Raw genomic sequence first — 22859 nt, 5'->3', positions numbered from 1 at the left:
TATTGTTGAAAGGAAAGTGCGAGTATTAGTTGAGGATCATAAGGTCTTTACATGGATATTCAGGCAGCAGTTAGAGTTGACGGTAAATTGAGTTCATGGTTCAGAGTAGTTTCAGGGGTAAGACAAGGCTGCAACCTGTCTCCACTGTAGTTCATATTATTTATGGATCGTTTGTTGAAAACAATAGACTGGCTTGGTGGGATTAAGATATGTGAACACAAAATAAGCAGTCTTGCATATGCGGATGACTTAGTTGTGATGGCAGATTCGATTGAAAGTTTGCAAAGTAATATTTCAGAGCTAGATCAGAAATGTAAGGACTATGGAATGAAGATTAGCATCTCCAAAACGAAAGTAATGTCAGTGGGAAAGAGGTATAAACGGATTGAGTGCCAAATAGGAGGAACAAAGTTAGAACAGGTGGACGGTTTCAAGTACTTAGGATGCATATTCTCACAGGATGGCAACATAGTGAAAGAAATGGAAGGGACGTATAGCAAAGCTAATGCAGTGAGTGCTCAGCTACGATCTACTCTCTTCTGCAAGAAGGAAGTCAGTACCAAGACTAAGTTATCTGTGCACCGTTCAATCTTTCGACCAACTTTGTTGCATGGGAGCGAAAGCTGGGTGGATTCAGGTTACCTTATCAATAAGGTTGAGGTTACGGATTTGAAAGTAGCTAGGATGATTGCAGGTACTAGTAGATGGGAACAATGGCAGGAGGGTGTCCACAATGAGGAAATCAAAGCTGGGAATGAACTCTATAGAAGTAGCAGTCAGGACGAACAGGCTTAGATGGTGGGGTCATGTTACACGCATGGGAGAAGCAAGGTTATCCAAGAGACTCATGGGTTCAGCAGTAGAGGGTAGGAGGAGTCGGGGCAGACCAAGGAGAAGGTACCTGGATTCGGTTAAGAATGATTTTGAAGTAATAGGCTTAACATCAGGTCGGCCGCGGTGGCCGTGCGGTTAGGGCGCTTCAGTCCGGAACCGCGTGACTGCTACGCTCGCAGGTTCGAATCCTGCCTCGGGCATGGGTGTGGGTGATGTCCTTAGGTTAGTTAGGTTTACGTAGTTCTAAGTTCTAGGGGACTGATGACCTCAGATGTTAAGTCCCATAGTGCTCAGAGCCATCTGAACCATCTTAACATCAGAAGAGGCACCAATGTTAGCACTGAATAGGGGATCATGGAGGAATTTTATAAGGGGGACTATGCTCCAGACTGAACGGTGAAAGGCATAATCAGTCTTAAATGATGATGATGATGATGATGATGAATTATTGGCTACATCGGTTACAACTTTACAGTTATAGTCAATAGCCCACGGCGCTCCTTGGCCGATGGCAAATCCCCAAGGCTTGTACTAGAAGTCTGTCTGTCTGTGTGTGTATGTGTATGTGTGTGTGTGTGTGTGTGTGTGTGTGTGTGTGTGTGTATGTGTGTGTGACCGTTGACTGATATAAACACAGTCATATTTCAAGAATTCACAGACACCCTCGGTGAACAACGTGACAGATACGAACAAAATGAACGGATGATAAAGAGTCACTACGACGCATCGTATTTCTCGTCTGTTTCACTTTTCGATCCCTGTGGCGAAATCTTCTTCAGGATTCCAATGGTGTCCCTGGATGGGCGGTCATCGATGGAGACCAATGGAATCTAGGAGAAACTCCCACCAGAGGGATTGAAACGTCGAACTGTGAAGAAGTTTGGCGAGTAACACGACCAGTCTAAGGACTCAGATGATTTTATCATCAATGACAACTGCCGTGAAAGCCGGCAGACTTGTACGGAGTGAGGTGAACTGGCGTCGGCGCTGGGCCGCTTACCGATCTTGAGCGCGCGCTCCAAGTCGGCGTCCTTGTCGACGTAGACGTGGCAGATGCCCTCGGCGTGGCCCAGCACGGGGATGTGGCCGCTCTGCTCCTGGATGGTGCGTACCAGCTCGCTGGAGCCCCGCGGTATCACCAGGTCGATGTGCCGCTCCATCGCCAGCAGGTCGCTGATCTCCTCTCGCGTCGACACCTGGCGGTAAACGTCACGGCTGAACAATACCAACAGGTATTGCATAGTGCAAACAATAAGGACGTACCTGTATTACTGAAACACTATCCGAGAACCCGGTAGCTGCAACAAAAGTTCGGTTTTCTGTATTTCGTGTTGTATCTTACGCCGTAACGCATACATTACTTGTTGTTGTTGTTGTGGTCTTCAGTCCTGAGACTGGTTTGATGCAGCTCTCCATGCTACTCTATCCTGTGCAAGCTTTTTCATCTCCCAGTACCTACTGCAACCTACATCCTTCTGAATCTGCTTAGTGTATTCATCTCTTGGTCTCCCTCTACGATTTTTACCCTCCACGCTGCCCTCCAATACTAAGTTGGTGATCCCTTGATGCCTCAGAACATGTCCTACCAACCGATCCCTTCTTCTGGTCAAGTTGTGCCACAAACTTCTCTCCTCCCCAATCCTATTCAATACCTCCTCATTAGTTATGTGATCTACCCATCTAATCTTCAGCATTCTTCTGTAGCACCACATTTCGAAAGCTTCTATTCTCTTCTTGTCCAAACTATTTATCGTCCATGTTTCACTTCCATACATGGCTACACTCCATACGAATACTTTCAGAAATGACTTCCTGACACTTAAATCAATACTGGATGTTAACATTACTTACGAAATTCAATTTCCCTTTTTGGCTAGGTTGTTAACACACTTTAGTACTGATAGTTAGCTTTAATTCTCGTACTGGAAGAAATTTTCACTAACAGTAATATCACATCAATGACAGAAGGTTTTAAGTCCATCAAATCTCTCCGTATTTTCTCATGCAGTGGGGACATGCATGTGACATTACTGAACTTTATCTGTCCGTTAAGTTAGATGGGTAGCTACAGCAACAGACTACATATTAGCACATTGACCTCTCTTTCTTTTATATCGTTTTCATCCATGATGAGCAGAATAGAACACTGCTACAGAAGCCTACACTGGAATTATTGACAAACGACTAAAAAAAAGGAAAATAAAACGTAACTCCGCGGTTAGCATCAGTGAAACGTGCGATGCTAACCGTCCACCGAGTTATCTCGTGCCATACGGAGTCACGTGAATGCCGTGTGGAGACGCGTGTTGTCAGCTTTCCGGACGTTGAAGTCACGGCACAGTAACCTAAAGCAGCTTCTCAACTAGCATCACGAGGCTGAGTGCACCCCATTCCACTCCTCCCACCAAGGAAAAATCCCTAGCAATACCGGTAACTGAAAGCAGTTAGACGCGCAAACCTCCCAGCTACGTAGGCGGACCGTCGAAGGGAACGCAGAGAAACTAAATAAAAAGTGACACAATGTCACAGACAAATGCCGTGAGTTCTCTCCGTTCCTAAGAGCGCTTTTCCCGTGAGATTGCTGACATAGACACAATTTCTGGCAGCATGACATAACGATGACGTACGCCGACCTGTCTCAAGCCGTTTACTAATCACAAGCTGTCACAACAACAGTACCCATGACGGTCTGTTGTTTCTGACGAAGACGGTGGAGGATTTCGCCGAAATGTCGAGATTAGATTCGACGTGTCAAGAGAACCGAGAATGTTTCAGACAACTGAAAATCACTTGGCTCAGGCACTGACGTGTTACTGCCGTATACTGACGGACGTTATATTCACAAACTGAATAATGGTTATGTTATGACAAATGTAAATTTGTACCAAAACAAGACTTTAACCCATATCTCTTGCTTATTGTGCGCAATCTTCTTATTTCGGCGGAAATGATTAGTTTTATGTATTTGCCCTCTGTTAGTATCTAACCTTCTGGTGATTCTAAACCCTGCATCTACATCTTCGTGATTTCTCTGCTATTCACAATAAAGTGGCTGGCAGAGGTTTCAATGAACCTCCCCTAGGGAGGACGGCTGTTAATTCAAATAATAGGAGGAAAAACGTAAGTTTGGGCAGATTTTGCAACGAAGCTTGGATGATCTAATTGATTAAGGTGCTTTCTCACGATAAAAAGGAAATCCAGATTTGATTAACGATCTGCCATAAACTTTCATTTGCCACGATATATTGATTAAAATATAGGTGCAGTTTTCCGGAGCGGATCTCAGTGGTATTATTCTATATAATTACATTTAATTGACCACGATTGGTTCTATCAATTTCTTCAATTCAGTTAATTTGTATTCTATTAATGTTAATCTAAATAACGTTTACTTTTTTACAGCAAATCAGGATACGGTATCCCTGCAAATAAAAGATGTTAGCAATAGTTTTAAGCCTCGTCGATATTTCATGAAATTACTGTAGCTCTAACTTTATTCGCACTTCTGTTAGTAGACTGAAAATTTATATCTCTGATGAAAACTTGATAATATGTCAGGCAATATGTTACCAGTCTCTTTGACCGAGTTTGCTAACGCACCTGAACTAGAGTTTGTCAGTTCGAAACCTTGTGTCGGAAGAAAACTTTGTCAGTAGAAATGCAGAGCCAAAGGAGGAGAAGTGCTGACAAACTGCTACAGATCGCCAGAACGTGCCCTAATGCTCTTGAATTAAACTCTAGGCCTAGACGTCCGGTTCTTTCGAGTGACGGCTTTGACTCTCTCGATGACCGGTTGTCAAAACGAGACATTAACTCCGACAGACCCCACTGGTGTCATGTGGAGTGTTTACGCTGAACTTTGTTAGTTGTTCTCACACTTTTCCCTGGTCTTCATTTGATAGTCATCTATGTATAGCAAGAAACTACGCAATCACTCATCGCGGACATTCACACGGTTCAGACCTGGCCCAGTATAGGTTGATCGGTGAGTGCAATTGAAAACTACCCATGAACCTTACCCGTAGAACTATCTGATATTCCATCTTTGCTCACAGCTTCCTTCTCCCGTGTAGGATTGCTTCAATAATTTTTGTATGTAGACAACACTTACCAGCGAGATGGCGTTGGTGGCTCCGAAGGGCTGCAGGGCTTCGTGCACCAGCTCCATAAGGGCGGCGTTGCTGTGCGCCGCCTCTTTGCCGCCCTTGAGCAGCAGACCGTTGGCAGAGCTCAGAGCCAATGCTGCCACCTGCCACAACAAAAAAATTATTCGAAGAAGCTGTTTCAGTCAGCCCCGGCAATGGTGCAAGACCGTCAGGCAATTACGAACAGAATTATTGAATCACGGGTGAAGCCTACGTGACAGTGTCAATTGAGACACTTCGGTTACCTTAATAACTGTAATATGCTCGAAGGTTAGGAACATACACTGACGTAAATGTAAAATATTACACCGTGAAGCAGCAGTCTCATATTTCTCTATTTTTGAAGAGATATCCAACACATAGCAGGCATCAAACCATTAAATTTTCATTATATCGAAAGTAACGTCCGTCATCAGCATCAGTATGTGTGATTCTCACGGGGATGAATACACAGTATTCATCGTGGCATGGAGGGAAAAATCCTCCTAACATCATCTTTAAGAAGTTTTGCTACGTCTGAAAGAATTGCTTTCTCAGTTCTTGAAGACGCTGACTGGAGGGTGGGGCGAAAAGTTTTCTATTACACTGGAGGTTGGGGCGAAACTTTTTCTATTGCACCTCAGGCGTGCTGTGTGGCTGACAAATAAGGAGACCCGGCAGGCCATTCCTCAAAGTTGAAATGCACTGTTACTTCTTGGATTATCCTTCTGGAATATGTCATTTGGTACCAAGGTCATGGAGGGTATGACAATATATTTTAACATTCTTGCCACATTTTGGCAAGTAATCAGTCTCCACTCACATCATTCGATTTGGCATTGTCAAATCAGAAGACAGGCGATCTGTTATATAAAAATCTGTGGACAAAAATCGTATGACAAGATCAATAAAAGTCCTTCATTGATAACTACTTTTAACCCACTGACGTCCCATCTTCAGACATCAAATACAGAAAATTGCATGAAAGAAGTGGAAACAGTATCATCATTTTGTATTTTAACTTTCATGCGACGATACGTATCAATAAAAATTATTACTTAATCCAGTCTGTAGCAGCCACCTGGCGTTACACATCGTCGTAATCTGTTGAGCTGAATCGCTCTTGTTGTCATGTATACACTGAAAAATTTTGTAGAGAGGACAAAAATAAAGACATCCAAAACACATTAGGTAACTGGTATTAAGGTAGAACCTTTTCCTAAAGTAGGTCATCATGTTTACATAATTTACAACGTTAGCTATTCGTGCCTCCAGTGCTCATTGTGCCACACTTCGGTTTAAGTGCAAGGAGATCGACAGTGGTAATTATCATACAGTCCATGCGTGGGTGTCAATACTGCATATCACTCAAAATGCTAGCTGCAGAAACAAGGAAGTAGCTGTATTACGACTGTCAGAGAACTGGCCACGTATGTAGCGTTAGCGCTACACGTGAATACTAACTTCCAGATGGCAGTCCTGCCTCTATAATAAGATGAAGAATTATAACTAACCGAACTTCTATTAGATTTACGCCATATCAGGCGTAGGAAATATGTGGAGATTCTTCAATCTGTAACAACCATGTACCGAACATAAGCTGTTAGTTAAGTAATACAAAACTAGGACATTGTATTGTATGGAACTGGGGACCTAGAAACGACGAAGAGGCTTCGTCCCCGCCTCAACCACACAACATGTTACAGCAATACACTCACCCCACCGCCGCCCCACACCGAACTCAGGATTATTGTGCGGTTTGGCCCCCAGTGTACCCCCCCCCCCCCCCCCCTCGTCACACCAGACAAGTGCAACGTCAATGTTTGCATGTTAGAGTAATTATTGTGTACGCGTACGAGGAGAAAGTGTTTGCGAAGCAATGGCCGATATAGTGTAACTGAGGCGTAATAAGTGGAACAGTCCGCATTCGCCGAGGCGTATGGAAAACCGCCTTAAAAACCATCCACAGATTGGCCGACACACCGGACCTCGACACTAATCCGCCGGGCGGATTCGCCGGGGACCGGCACGCCCCCGCGACCGGAAAGCAGTGCGTTAGAGGGCACGGCTAACTGGGCTGGCTGAACCAGGACCTACTAAATGGGACGGAAATTAATATGGTCAGAGTTAATAGCCGTAAAATGTTTAAGATACAGCAAAGTGTGTACAGTGCCAATGCTTAACAAATTATAAATGCATAATATTGAATAATAACCAGAACACTGTTGCTGAAACAACGAAAAAACATGCCAAATTTAAACGAACCCAAAATCTGCAAGCTCGGAGATCTTTTACAGAAGCTCGAAGTTTAGGGTGGACGTCAATGCGAGAGGCTTATAATAGTTTCCACAACGAAACTTTATCTCGAAACCTCGCAGAAAATCCAGAGAGATTCTGGTCGCATGTAAAGTACGCTAGCGGCAAGACACAGTCTATACCTTCACAGCGCGATAGCAATGGAAATACTATCGACGACAGTGCTGCGAAAGCAACGTTACTAAACAAAGTCTTTTGAAATTCGGTCACCAAAGAAGACGAAGTAAATATTCCATAATTCGAATCAAGAACAGCTACCAACATGAGTAACCTAGAAGTAAATAAACCTCGGAGTTGTGAAGCATCTAAAATCACTTAATAATAGCAAGTCTTCTGTTCGAGTCTGTATACCAATTAGGTTCCTTTCAGAGTATGCTGATACAATAGCTCCAGACTTAACAATCATGTACAACCGCTCGCTCGACGAAAGATCCGTACCCAAAGAGTGGAAAGTCGCACAGGTCACGCCAATATTCAAGAAAGGTGGTAGAAGTAATCCACTAAATTACAGGCACATATCGTTAACATCGATATGCAGCAGGATTTTGGAACATATATTGTGTTCGAACATTATGAATTACCTCGAAGATAACGTTCTATTGACACACAGTCGACACGGAATAAGAAAACATCGTTCTTGTGAAACACAACTAGCTCCTTACACACACGAAGTGCTGAGTGCTATTGACAAGGGATTTCAAATTCATTCCGTATTTCTAGATTTTCAGTAGGCTTTTAACACTGTACCACACAAGCGGCTTGTAGTGAAATTGCGCGCTTATGGAATATCGTCTCAGTTCTGTGACTGGATTCGCGATTTCTTGTCAGAGAGGTCACAGTTCGTAGTTACTGAAGGAAAGTCATCGAGTAAAACAAAAGTGATTTGTGGCCTGCCCTAAGGTAGTATTATAGGCCCCCTTGCTGTCTTATCTACACTGAAGAGCCAAAGAAGCTGGTACACCTGCCTAATATCGTATAGGCCCTCGCGAGCACGCAGGAGTGCCGCCATACAACGTGGCATTGGCTCGACTTATGTCTGAAGTACCGCTGGACGGAACGGACATCATGAATCCTGCAGGGCTGACTATAAATCCGTAAGAGTACGAGGAGGTGGAGATCTCTTCTGAACAGCACGTTGCAAGGCATCCCGGACATGCTCAATAATGTTCATGTCTGGGGAATTTGGCGGCCAGCGGAAGTGTTTAAATTCATAACAGTGTCCCTGGAGCCATTCTGTAGCAATTATGGACCTGTGGAGTGTCGCATTGTCGTCCTGGAATAATCCAAATCCCTCGGAATGCACAGTAGACATGAACTGACCCAGGTGACCAGACAGGACTCTTACGTACGTGTCACCTATCAGAGTCGTATACAGACGTATCCGGGGTCCCACATCTTTACAACTGCACACGCCTCACACCATTGCAGAGCCCCCACGAGCTTGAACAGTCCCCTGAAGAGATGCAGGGTCCATGGATACATGAGGTTCCATCGATACCCGTACATGTCTATCCGCTCGATGCAATTTGGAACGGGACTCGTCTGACCAGGCAACATGTTTCCAGTCATCAATAGTCCAATGTCGGTGTTGGCGGGTCCAGGCGAGGCGCAAAGCTTTGTGTCGTGCAGTCACGAGTGGACCTCCGAAAGCCCATATCGATGATGTTTCGTTGTATGGCTCTCACGCTGACACTTGTTGATGGCCCAGCATTGAAATCTGCAGCAATTTGCGGAAGGGTTACTCTTCTGTCACGCTGAACGATTCTCCTCAGTCGTCATTGGTTCCGTTCTTACAGGATCTTTTTCTGGATGTAGCGATGTCGGAAATTTGATGTTTTACCGGATTTCTGATATTCACGGTACATTAATGAAACGGTCGTACGGGAAAATCCCCACTTCATCGTTACCTCGCCATTGTAGCAGCAGGAGCCGACCAAACAACTGCGCGAGAGACTTGTCTTATATATGTGTTGCTGACCGCAGCTCGGTATTCTGCCTGTTTATATATCTCTGTATGTGAATACGCATGCCTATACTAGTTTCTTAGGCACTTCGGTGTATGTAAAGGATGTAGGAGACAATCTAAGCAACAGTCTTAGATTATTTGCAGATGATGCTGTCGTTTATTTTCTAGTAAACTCACCAGGAGAGCAAAACTAATTTCAAAACGATTTACAAAAGATATCTGAATGATTTGGAAATTGGCAGTTGACACTAAATAATGAAAAGTGTGATTTCAACCATGTGAGAGCTAAAAGGAACCAATTTAACTTCAGTTACATGATAAATCATTCTGCTCTAAAGGCCGTAAATTCGACTAAATACCTTGGTATGACAATTATGGACAATTTAAATTGGAAAGAAAGCATAGAAAATGTTGTGGGGAATTGCGTTTTATTGGCAGAACAGAAAATGTAACACATCTACTAAAGACGCTGCCTACATTACGCTTGACTGTCCTCTTTTGGGGTATTGCTACTGGGTCTTGGATCCTTACCAGCTAGGATGAACGGAGTACATCGAGAAAGTTCAGAGAAAAGCAGCATGTTTTATATCGTCGCGAAATAGGGGAGAGAGAGTCACGGACGTTATGTAGGATTTCACGAAAATTCAGTCACCAACTCTCTCCTCCGAATGCGAAAGTATTTTGTTGACGCCGACCTACAGAGGGAGAAACGTTCAGCATAATAAAATAAGGGGAATCAGAACGGAAAGATATAGGTGTTCGATTTTCCCGCGCGCTGCTCGAGACTGAAATAATATAGAATTATTGTGAAGATGGTTCGATGAATTCCGTGACAGGCACTTAAGTGTGATTTGCAGAGTATGTATCCATGTAGATGCAGATGCGGATCGAGTAATACTGTAACCAGAAGTCGAGGTACCAGTTTCAATCAGCGTTAGAAGTGGCTTTAATACAAACCAGTAAATAGTTGTATAAAACCTAAATGGTAGAAGTGAGCCATTAGATGTTACATTACGTACAATTAGAAAGATCTATCTTTATGAATATAATTCAGTTCTTTACACCGAAGTATTTGCTGCAGATTATATCATGACAGGTTTCAGAAAGATTACATAATGGTAAGACAGAGATTTAGGAACCAGGTATTAAATTGTAAGACATTTCCAGGGGCAGATGTGGACTCTGACCACAATCTGTTGCTTATGAACTGTAGATTAAAACTGAAGAAACTGCAAAAAGGTGGGAATTTAAGGAGATGGGACCTGGATAAACTGACTAAACCAGAGGTTGTACAGAGTTTCGGGGAGAGCATAAGGGAACAATTGACAGGAATGCGGGAAAGAAATACAGTAGAAGAAGAATGGGTAGCTTTGAGGGATGAAATAGTGAAGGCAGCAGAGGATCAAGTAGGTAAAAAGACAAGGGCTAGTAGAAATCCTTGGATAACAGAAGAGATACTGAATTTAATTGATGAAAGGAGAAAATATAAAAATGCAGTAAATGAAGCAGGCAAAAAGGAATACAAACGTCTCAAAAATGAGATTGACAGGAAGTGCAAAATGGCTAAGCAGGGATGGCTAGGGAACAAATGTAAGGATGTAGAGGCTTCTCTCACTAGTGGTAAGATAGATACTGCCTACAGGAAAATTAAAGAGATCTTTGGAGAAAAGTGAACCACTTGTATGAATATCAAGAGCTCAGATGGAAACCCAGTTCTAAGCAAAAAAGTGAAAGCAGAAAGGTGGAAGGAGTATATAGAGCAGGGGCGGGCAGGAATCCTGCACATGTGCGGTGCACTTGCACGCGTGCAGTTAACAGGTGTTCCGCGTGCACACAGGGGCAAGGTGGCCACCCGCTTATCTCCCATCCCCACCATACCCTCTGTCCGCTCCTTCCTCTGTAATGCGTTTTGTTTCCTAGCTTGCTTTATTGAGTGAATGAATAAGGTTAGTAGGAGTGCTCGAAGGAAATCATGGTTTGAAAGAGTACCTATTACCTGCGATACGTTTTATTTAATTATCACAGGTGGAGTTTACAATACGTTTAATATCTGGAACAAAATTTCTACATACAGACAAACACAAACAGTTACGTAAATTTTCATCACTGATGTTTGCTCTTAACCGAGACTTATTAAATAAGCAAATGGTTTTCCAGCTCTCGCTATATTAAGCGCAGTCTGATAACTTGCACATACCGCTGGGCTATTATTGTTGTCGTCCTGAAAACTTGAAAACAGTGCTCCATAAAATTTTAAGTCAGTTAGATGAGAGACATGACGAGAGAAAGTCGCAGATCTCTCGTGACAACAGCAACTACGACAAATTCAAATGGCTCTGAGCACTATAGGACTTAACTGCTGTGGTCATCAGTCCCCTAGAACTTAGAACTACTTAAACCTAACTAACCTAAGGACATCACACACATCCATGCCCGAGGCAGAATTCGAACCTGCGACCATAGCGGTTGCGCGGTTCCAGACTGTAGTGCCTAGAACCTCTCGGCCACTATGGCCGGCCAACTACGACAGATTCATCTGGTATCGTCAGATCGCTCTTCTTAAGCTCAGTCAATTACCCATCCGCTTAGAATCCGACAATAAATTGTACTCGTCCTTGTGAAATTTATTATAATGGCCTTCAATACTAAACTTCCGTTGACCAGCGAGAATGCTGCCACATATTAAACATTTCGAATTTTCACGTTTTTGCACAAAGAAAAAATGATTCTCCCATTACTTTTTAAAAGATAGCAAATCTCCACTTCTCCGTTTCTTGAAATACAACGTTCACTACAAATGCTCGCTTCGCATCAACGTCCGCAGCTTAGCCTGGAACTACACTGCCGCAACCTGCCGGCTGTCGCCTGCACGCGAGCAGCACACATGCAGCGCTGTGCGCTCATGAGCCCCGTGCAACGTTTGCCCACCCCTGATATAGAGTGTCTATACAAGGGCGATGTACTTGAGGACAATATTATGGAAATGGAAGAGGATGTAGATGACGATGAGATGGGAGATACAATACTGCGTGAAGATTTTGATACAGCACTGAAAGACCAAAGTCGAAACAAGGCCCCGGGAGTAGACAACGTTCCATTAGAACTACTGATAGCCTTGGGAGAGCCAGGCCTAACAAAACTCTACCATCTGGTGCGCAAGATGTATGAGACAGGTGAAATACCCTCAGACTTCAAGCAGAGTATAATAACTGTGATTCTTGAGTTTCTCCCGGCGTATTTGATAGTCAAAATATCCACGGGTGTGCTGCCGGTCTATAGTGTCCACCGGGCACAATATTTCGGCGATCATACATGTCGCCATCATCAGGTGAACTGACGGACTGAGCTCCTGTGAACGTGCCGGCACGGAGATCCGTACGCTATGGCTGCTCAGAGGGAACTGGGTTCGGTCGCGGCGGCGGCCGATTTAAATATCCTCCGCCCGCGGCGCGCTCCCTCCGCCGTCCGTGCCCCGCGCCACGGTCGCGCGGTGGAGCAGATTGCGACGGCGTCTGAGATGACGTCGGTGTGATGGCTCTGTCCGCCGTGGTCGTCACAACTATACGTTTGCTCGATTTACTCTTGATTAACCCAATCGCTGGTTCCCAAGCCTTGCTAAGATTATAGCCACAGTCACGGTTTATGAGGTCGTCATTGGTGCGAATTTCGATGGCCTCTCTAACAACGCTGTACCAATATCTCGACGTCTGTACCAGAATCCTCGTGCGGTCATACTCCATGGCGTGATTTTCCGACAAACAATATTCAGCGACCGCCGACTTGCTCGGATACATCAGTCGAGTGTGCCTCTGGTGTTCACGGCATCGATCCTCGACGGTACGCATCGTCTGACCAATATACGACTTGCCACATTGACACGGAATCTGGTACACGCCGGCCTTCCTCAAACCGAGGTCATCTTTGGCGCTCCCCACCAGTGCACGAGTTTTATTTGGAGGACAAAACACAGTTCCGACCCGGGGTTTCTTCAGAATGCGGGCGATTTTCACCGGGAGTGCGCCTGTGTATGGAATAAATGCAGTGCCTACATCCTCCCTCGTGACTTCATCCATCTCAACAGGTTGTGCTGCAGTGGTTGAGCGGAGAGCACGTTGAATCTGCCACTCTGAGTACCTATTTTTTCGAAATACAGTTCTCAGATGTTCGAATTCCTGGGGTAGACTCTCTGCGTCAGAGATAGTGCGCGCCCTATGTACTAGAGTTTTAAGTACCCCATTCCTCTGTGAAGGGTGGTGGCAGCTGTCTGCGTGCAAATACAGATCAGTGTGCGTTGTCTTCCGATACACCCCATGACCTAGGGTGCCGTCAGCCCTTCTCTTGACCAAGACGTCAAGGAAAGGTAATTTACCCTCCGTTTCAGTCTCCATAGTGAATTTGATGTTGGGGTGTATGGAGTTTAGATGTGTAAGGAAGTCAAGGAGTTTATCCATACCATGTGGCCAGATGGCGAACGTGTCGTCCACGTAACGGAAAAAGCAAGTAGGTTTCCATACGGATGACGACAGGGCTTCCTCCTCGAAGTTCTCCATGTACAAATTCGCTACCACCGGTGAGAGTGGGCTACCCATGGCGACTCCCTCCGTTTATTCGTAGTATTCTCCATTAAAAAGAAAATACGTGGCAGTCAAGACATGCCTAAAACGTTCAGTGGCCTTCTCGTCAAACTTCTGACTAATCAATTCTAGTGACTCTTGCAGGGGTACCCTCGTAAACAAGGCGTTTAACAAAATCCACGGAATTACGGATGTGATGAGGGCATTTACCCACATAAGGACTTAATATTCCCGTCAGGTATTTGGCCAACAAATATGTAGGTGCCCTGATGTTGCTGACAATGGGGCGTAATGGTACCCCCTCTTTGTGAACCTTCGGGAGTCCATATAGTCCAGGCGGTACCGGACCTTGGGGTAACAATTTCTTAGCGTCACCCTCCGGTAAATCTGCGTCCTTGTATGATCGCCGAAATATTTTGCCCGTTGGACACTATAGACCGGCAGCACACCCGTGGATATTTTGACTATCAAATACGCCGGGAGAAACTCAAGAATCACATCATACACCTTTACGGGGAGGAGATGTATCGCAGCATGAAGAAATTTGAAAAGTTGCGCCACCGTAGATGTCGTTTGCTAAGTACTCTTGTCTTTCTAAAGAGATGTCGTTCCGAGAATGTTGTTCCAAATTTTGTTAAGGTTATGCATCACATCGATTCTGCAGCAGCTAAGAGAATCAAGAAACGAGCCAGCCTCGCATTGGTACTTGAGAGAGTGCAATTCACCCGCCGAAGCATTGAGTTTATCTCACAGGAATTACTCAAACTACATTTGCAACTGGCTAGTAAGTTCACTTCTTGTTCCTGGGATTGGATTGATGGTGTCACCTGGGTGTCAGCTGATTCCGCCCATGAGAAGGCTACGGGACGTCAAACAGCTAAGTTCTCACGTCTCCTTGACAAACCATCTCTGCAGGTTCCGTGCAAGACTGTCATCAATTTGAGTGGCATGGTGTTGAGTGATGATGCGGTCTCGGTTTTGCAGAAAGGTCTCAACTACGCTCCCACCCCCAAGTTCACTCCGGTCGCAGAAATTGTTAGTGCTGTTGAACAGGTTGTAGCTCGACTTCCGCCAGAATCAGCCGAGGAAATACGTCGTGAAACTTGTCGTGCGTTGACGAAATCCAAGCCGATGAAGTCAAATATCAGCAGTAAAGAGAGGGCGGCCATTCGTGATCTGAGGGAGCGCTCTGAAATTGTTGTCTTACCGGCTGACAAAGGCAATGCTACAGTTGTTGTCTCCCATAAGGACTACACTGATAAGATGCAGAGCCTGCTAAATGACGATTCCTACCGGAAGATCAGCGTTGACCCTATAAAGAAGGTGGAGAACAAGACGAGGGCGCTTCTCAAGGACGCAGATTTACCGGAGGGTGACGCTAAGAAATTGTTACCCCAAGGTCCGGTACCGCCTAGACTATATGGACTCCCGAAGGTTCACAAAGAGGGGGTACCATTACGCCCCATTGTCAGCAACATCAGGGCACCTACATATTTGTTGGCCAAATACCTGACGGGAATATTAAGTCCTTATGTGGGTAAATGCCCTCATCACATCCGTAATTCCGTGGATTTTGTTAAACGCCTTGATAGCTTCAGGTTGGATGAGTCAGATATCATGGTGAGTTTTCACGTCGTTTCCTTGTTTACGAGGGTACCCCTGCAAGAGTCACTAGAATTGATTAGTCAGAAGTTTGACGAGAAGGCCACTGAACTTTTTAGGCATGTCTTGACTTACACGTATTTTCTTTTTAATGGAGAATACTACGAACAAACGGAGGGAGTCGCCATGGGTAGCCCACTCTCACCGGTGGTAGCGAATTTGTACGTGGAGAACTTCGAGGAGGAAGCCCTGTCGTCATCCGTATGGAAACCTACTTGCTTTTTCCGTTACGTGGACGACACGTTCGTCATCTGGCTACATGGTATGGATAAACTCCTTGACTTCCTTACACATCTAAACTCCATACACCCCAACATCAAATTCACTATGGAGACTGAAACGGAGGGTAAATTACCTTTCCTTGACGTCTTGGTCAAGAGAAGGGCTGACGGCACCCTAGGTCATGGGGTGTATCGGAAGACAACGCACACTGATCTGTATTTGCACGCAGACAGCTGCCACCACCCTTCACAGAGGAATGGGGTACTTAAAACTCTAGTACATAGGGCGCGCACTATCTCTGACGCAGAGAGTCTACCCCAGGAATTCGAACATCTGAGAACTGTATTTCGAAAAAATGGGTACTCAGAGTGGCAGATTCAACGTGCTCTCCGCTCAACCACTGCAGCACAACCTGTTGAGATGGATGAAGTCACGAGGGAGGATGTAGGCACTGCATTTATTCCATACACAGGCGCACTCTCGGTGAAAATCGCCCGCATTCTGAAGAACTCCGGGTCGGAACTGTGTTTTGTCCTCCAAATAAAACTCGTGCACTGGTGGGGAGCGCCAAAGATGACCTCGGTTTGAGGAAGGCCGGCGTGTACCAGATTCCGTGTCAATGTGGCAAGTCGTATATTGGTCAGACGATGCGTACCGTCGAGGATCGATGCCGTGAACACCAGAGGCACACTCGACTGATGTATCCGAGCAAGTCGGCGGTCGCTGAACATTGTTTGTCGGAAAATCACGCCATGGAGTATGACCGCACGAGGATTCTGGTACAGACGTCGAGATATTGGGACAGCGTTGCTAGAGAGGCCATCGAAATTCGCACCAATGACGACCTCATAAACCGTGACTGTGGCTATAATCTTAGCAAGGCTTGGGAACCAGCGATTGGGTTAATCAAGAGTAAATCGAGCAAACGTATAGTTGTGACGACCACGGCGGACAGAGCCATCACACCGACGTCATCTCAGACGCCGTCGCAATCTGCTCCACCGCGCGACCGTGGCGCGGGACGCGGACGGCGGAGGGAGCGCGCCGCGGGCGGAGGGTATTTAAATCGGCCGCCGCCGCGACCGAACCCAGTTCCCTCTGAGCAGCCATAGCGTACGGATCTCCGTGCCGGCACGTTCACAGGAGCTCAGTCCGTCAGTTCACCTGATGATGGCGACATGTATGATCGCCGAAATATTGTGCCCATTGGACACTATAGACCGGCAGCACACCCGTGGATATTTTGAATATAATAACTGCAATCCCAGATGCCGACAGATGTGAAAATTACCGGATAATCAGTTTCATAAGTCACGAATGCAAAATACTAACGCGAAATGTTTACAGATGAATGGAAAAACTGGTAGAAGTCGACGTCGGGGAAGATCAGTTTGGATTCCGTAGAAATACTGGAACTCGTGAGGCAATACTGATACTACGACTTATCTTAGAAGCTAGATTAAGGAATGGCAAACCTACGTTCCTAGCATTTGTAGACTTAGAGAAAGCTTTTGACAATGTTGACTGGAATACTCTCTTTCAAATTCTGAAGGTGGCAGGGGTAAAATACAGGGAGCGAAAAGCTATTTACAATTTGTACAGAAACCAGATGGCAGTTATAAGAGTCGATGGACATGAAAGGGAAGCAGTGGTTGGGAAGGGAGTGAGACAGGGTTGTAGCCTATCCCCGATGTTATTCAATCTGTATATTGAGCAAGCAGTGAAGGAAACAAAAGAAAAATTCGGAGTAGGTATTAAAATCCATGGAGAAGAAATAAAAACTTTGAGGTTCGCGGATGACATTGTAATTCTGTCAGAGACAGCAAAGGACTTGGAAGAGCAGTTGAACGGAATGGACAGTGTCTTGAACGGAGGATATAAGATGAACATCAACAAAAGCAAACCGAGGATAATGTTTGTAGTCGAATTAAGTCGAGTGATGCTGACGGAATTAGATTAGGAAATGAGACACTTAAAGTAGTAAAGTAGTTTTGCTGTTTGGGGAGCAAAATAACTGATGATGGTAGCTGATCTACGTGTGATGTTCCTGCCTAAGCTAATTAGGCTTGTGCTGCTGGCCATTGTTTTGGCCGAAGCCCTTAACGTGGATCAGTATCCCGGTAATAAGTATGTGCCTGAGTAAAACATTTATTCTGTTCTGTTTTGACTCGTTTTGTTTGTGAAAGACTTGCTTTTACGTGCACTACCGGTGCGTCTGTTTCCTAAGTTTAGGTATAATTATTTTTATCTCTTAATCTTGATTATTACTTGCGTTATTGGTGTGTATTTGCTTAATTGTTTATGTCTGATAACCTTGATCTTTAGATGCACTGCTGATGCAGATATTTTCTAGATTTAGGTGTCTTTAAAATTTTTCATTGTCATACATTTGCCTTTATCTGTACTACTAGTATGTGCACTCTCCTGGTTTTTCATCATCAGATAAGGTTAAAAGGCCCATGACTGCCTTGTAATTTATTTACTTATGTACATTTTATTCTGTAAACAAATATTTGTGGGCCAGACAGTTTGAGTTGTACATCCCTGTTTCCTCTGTCATGGTTTGGGTGACAGGTGTACTGTTTTGATTATGTAAATTTAATGTATATTCTCTGTGTGTGTTAGAATCTGTAACCGTTCGAGGTGTGGGCCGAACTCGTATCGGTTATCGCGCCTTTGTTAATTCGTTCCTTTCAACCGCATTGTTTTGGAATTATCCTTGATTGCTCTTGTGAATTATTACGCCTGTTGATTTGCTAATGCTGTCCTTCTTATTGTTAATGCACTGTAGAAGTGTTTGTAATTTTGACTGTTCTGTTGTCTTAGAGGTTTTCGCGGTCAAATTGTGGTCTTTATAATATCAACCTCCAAGCGGCCAAAACTGTTGTGAGGTCCATCAAGCGCCCCTGAGACGATCTTCTAATGCTTCACAGTATTTGTTTAGTTTCAAAATTATCTTTATTAGTATGGAAACTGTATTTTTAAATAGGGCCACTGAAGTAAATTAAGTGTATGTTTGAAGATTATTTACTGTATGCTCGTCACCTTACCACTCCCATATCCTAGCTCGCAGCAGGCCGATGTGACCGAGCGGTTCTACGAGCTTCAGTCTGGAATAGCATTGTATCTCTGTTATCGATGTCAAACTATGTGTGACACATCTCGCCATGATCATACTAAAAGTATATATGCTAGCAATGACCCTTTCACTGGATGTCGACCATAGTCGATGGTTTTACAATTAGCCAATCTGTTCGTGTTATTTTAGGATATTTTACTATCAAACAACCGCACTTGAAAATTACTGCTACTCTGCACACCGGGAACATCAGAAAAATACCATGATGCCGGATCAGCCTTGCGATAAAAAGAGGCATTACGATTTAACGCCCCATCGAGAACGAGATGATCATAGACAGAGCACAGTCTCATAATGTATGTGGATGCGGAAGGAAATCAGCCTCGTCAGTGATATTAATCCCACTGTTACTGAATGCGAAACCAGTTCTTTAAAGATGGAGGCATCTTGCAATCTGAGCGGCTATCGGAAAATGAACTGATGACGTTGCCTCGATACCTTGTGGCCGATTATCTCGCCACTGCGAACAGCGCTGAATTAGACTGTACGCACCAAGGGCAGACTGCTTGGCATACATATTACAGGTTGAGTATGTTTGTTCTATAGTTAAACGACATGTATGTCAACAATGTTCGTCAAGCGGGTCCTGTCACGCTTGGCAGTGAAGAGCTGCTTTTTTCTTACATTAAACATCATACGGAGATATATTTGAATCTGCAGATCGTGCTGACTTCTAAAATACGTGTGTATCTAGGACGTCATACTGATCCGACTTCTCAGTCATACAATTTGAGTGATACCTAAGCATCGATATACCAGAGTAGGCAGGGGAAGGGCCAGTGTTTGATACCCGAAACCATTATAGATTATTATTTTGTGGTATGACTGGAACGGGGACTTTTGGGCGTCGTGTGAGCAACTGGATCCAATAATCCGCAAGCCACATTATGGTATGTGGTCGAGGGTACTTTGTGTGTATCGAGGTCACTATCCGCCCCCCCCCCCTCCCGCACCCCCCCTCTTTCCAGATCCAATCATAAATGGTGTGCGGGAAGACCTATTGTTGGTAATCCTCAGTGCGAGTTTGACTCTCTCTAACCTCATCTTCATATTCATTTCACGAAATATACGTAGGAGGAAACAATGAACGGTTTGGGTCTTCTAGAAAAATATGCTGTCGAAATGTTTACAGTAAACACCTTGATGCACATTGCCTACCTGTTACTGGAGCTGGATGAGCCTCTTATCAAACGAACCTGTGACGAAAGGCGCTGCTCTTTGCTTTTCTTTATTTCGTCTATAGTTTTATAACACACCTCCTTTGTCTATGGACTACAGTTCCTGAGGATCCTTCCAATGAATCTGAGTCTGGTATCTGCCTTTTTCACAGATTAGTTTTATATTGTCATTCCACTCCAAATTGCACCGTACGCATAGTCACAGGTATTCAATGGGTGTGATTGTGCAGAAATAATGTAATCACGTAATAACAGGTCTTTACAGCTATTTATGGGCGGTGGGTTACATCTGTTTTTGTTGGGGGTCAACTACTAAACTCTGCACCAAGTGTTGTCCTCGGCAGCTTTTCTGGCATTTATCTACGATTTTATAACGGTGTGACTTGCAGGATGTTAAGGGTACAAATACAGATATTTGATCATTGGTAGCTTTGTATGAGGGCTGTTCGGACAGTAAGGTCCGATCGGCTGCGAAATGCAAACCATAGTTACAATCCGATGAACCGTTGCACACACTTGGCTAGTGTCTCTAATGTATCTGTCGATCGCGTCACGTCTCTCTTCTCAGTTCTGAGTCCACAGTGAGCACGTGACGATGTCTAGAAAGCAGTGTCTCCCGCCAAGTATTTCACCTGATGCTACGCAGCCCACCTAGTGTAACGGTCATGTGTTTTCTTCTTCATGAAAACTCTCGGCTGCACTTGGCAGGGGCATTGAAGATGCTCCTGCAGCGTTTTAGATGAGAAGTGTTTGGTCTTCCACAATACAGCCCGTAATTGGCTCCCTCTAAGAATCATCTCTGCTCACATGTACCTATGGCTATAAAGACCACATTTTGACACAGACAACGAGCTTTAGACCAGTATAGAGAATTAGCGGAAAGCACTGGCGGCTGGCTGCCTTTTCTGACAAGGGTATTTGAAACATGGTACAACGCTACGACCGATGTCTAAGCCGGAGCGGCGATTATGTAGAGGAGTAACTTGAAGGTATAGCTAAGGTATAGCTAACTGTTGCAAATAAAATATTTTCGATTTTCACAGTGGTTTCCATTTCGCGGCCGATCGGACCTTACGTTCCGAACAGACCTTGTGTATACCCAATTCAGTGTGTTCGTTGCTTTTTCATGCGTCTCAGATCGGACCTTACGTTCCGAACAGACCTTGTATACACCTATTTCAGTGTGTTCGTTGCTTTTTCTATGCGTCTAACAGTCTTCCCGCAAACACATCACGTAATTTACTACCTGATGTTTTCTACACGGTCGTAACTGCACCACTAACCGAACCACGCGTGTCAGTAGAGGCTGACCGTTTTGCGTCCACTCGTCCACACTTCAACACCAGAACTGCTGCGCAAAGGAAAATAAGCATTAATGGCGTGCTCTTGCCACATGTACCTGGAGGTACTAACCAACTTAAAACATACTAACCCTAATAGCTATAATTATTGTTCTGCAACTGAAGTAAATACTGATGTAAGGTTGTTAAATACACTGTCCTGAGTCACCAGTTGTTTATAATATGAAAAACAATGATCGTATAACATATCCTCAAAGTACGCTCGAAGCTTCTCTCACGACCTTTTGCTAGAAACTCTTCAGTTCAGTTACAAAGTTGGCCTGATACTCCGTACGCACGTATTTTGTTCATAATGCGAAAGTGTGGAACCGGAAGTGAAGGAACACGGTATCAACGTGAATGCCAGTATCTAATCCCTTCTATGTCTCCTGAGCAAAGAGAGTTGTCTGGACCGGACACGATTTTTGTTTGCAGGATGCATGTTGATTACTGCAGATTGGATTTTCGAAAGATCGCAGTACTCGAGCACAGAACTTGTTCTCTGATTTCGGGAGCTGACAGCGGAGACCGACAGAACACAGTGGTAATCTTCCCCCCTGCCTCCTTCCCCTCCCATCCCTTACCCCCTCGCCTCCCCCCTGCCCCCTCCCCCATCCGTCCCCCACCTAGGTTCGTCTACTGATGTCGTAGGCTTGTCAATGACAGTATTTCTGGTTGTAAATCTCACAATTTTTTGATGTGCATTTCGTCGTGCTGTTGCATTTTTTTTTTTTTTTGCTTCCCTGTTGATTAACATGCTCGATAACGAAGAGCGCATGAGAGAAGTGGAAAACAACGACATAGCGACAATTGAGCGATACCGGTGGTTTGATTAATGCAAGTGAAATACGAAGAGTGCTTTTGAATAACCGGAATAGTGGATTTTGCGCAGGAACGTTAACAAATTCTCTAGCGATTATGGACGACTAACGAACAAAACTAACGAACATCTGATTTTCATTTTCAGAGATTAATGAATAGATGTTAATGATTCCTCAGAGGATAATACGGAACTTAACGAAGCAGCATAACTAAGTGAGAAGTGGAAGTTCATTTCTCGTAGTTAATGAAGGGAGGTCCTGAGCGACGACAGAAATGCAGATCCAGGTCACTGCTGGAGAGCAGCGCGTGTTACTCAGTGGTCCCAGAGGCAAAGTAACGTGCCCGAATCCAAACTGAGGCTTCTTTTCATGTTCACATTAAGTCATCTCGGAACAATCTCTGTTTGTTTAAGCAAGGAGCATATAAATGTATGGCTTTCTGCAAGCCGCGGAGAATAAGATTCTTCTGGGACAAATAAGGACTTGAAATGGAAACACATACAATGTCTAACAGCTCTGAAGTCATTCTGAAACTTTCTGGTCATTTTTATTATTTTTGTGGCTCACTAAGGTGAAAAAAAATGATGTTCCGCAAATCTACTCTACGGTAAATACAGTAGTGTAGGGTCTGTATTTCACACTATTTGCAAGGCCTGGTGCAATGTTCCTTTGCTCACGCATGC

The 22859-nt window shown here is 44.5% G+C and overlaps 1 protein-coding gene across 1 annotated transcript in view; it reads right to left on the bottom strand.

Annotated features, from left to right (window-relative positions):
- LOC124794936 (delta-1-pyrroline-5-carboxylate synthase) overlaps window positions 1-22859 on the bottom strand; it is a 205032-nt gene that overhangs the window by 55752 nt on the left and 126421 nt on the right. Inside the window, exons 10-11 of the mRNA XM_047258653.1 lie at window positions 4946-5083; window positions 1835-2030 (exon numbers count right to left, since the gene is read on the bottom strand). Coding sequence (XP_047114609.1) covers window positions 1835-2030; window positions 4946-5083 — 334 coding nt within the window. The remainder of the gene's footprint in view (window positions 1-1834; window positions 2031-4945; window positions 5084-22859) is intronic.

The sequence above is a fragment of the Schistocerca piceifrons genome, chromosome 1 (assembly GCF_021461385.2).
Source record: "Schistocerca piceifrons isolate TAMUIC-IGC-003096 chromosome 1, iqSchPice1.1, whole genome shotgun sequence".
Classification (NCBI taxonomy): Eukaryota; Metazoa; Arthropoda; class Insecta; order Orthoptera; family Acrididae; genus Schistocerca; species Schistocerca piceifrons.
The sequence above is the reverse complement of the archived record's forward strand: the minus strand, read 5'-3'. Positions and strand labels throughout refer to the sequence as shown.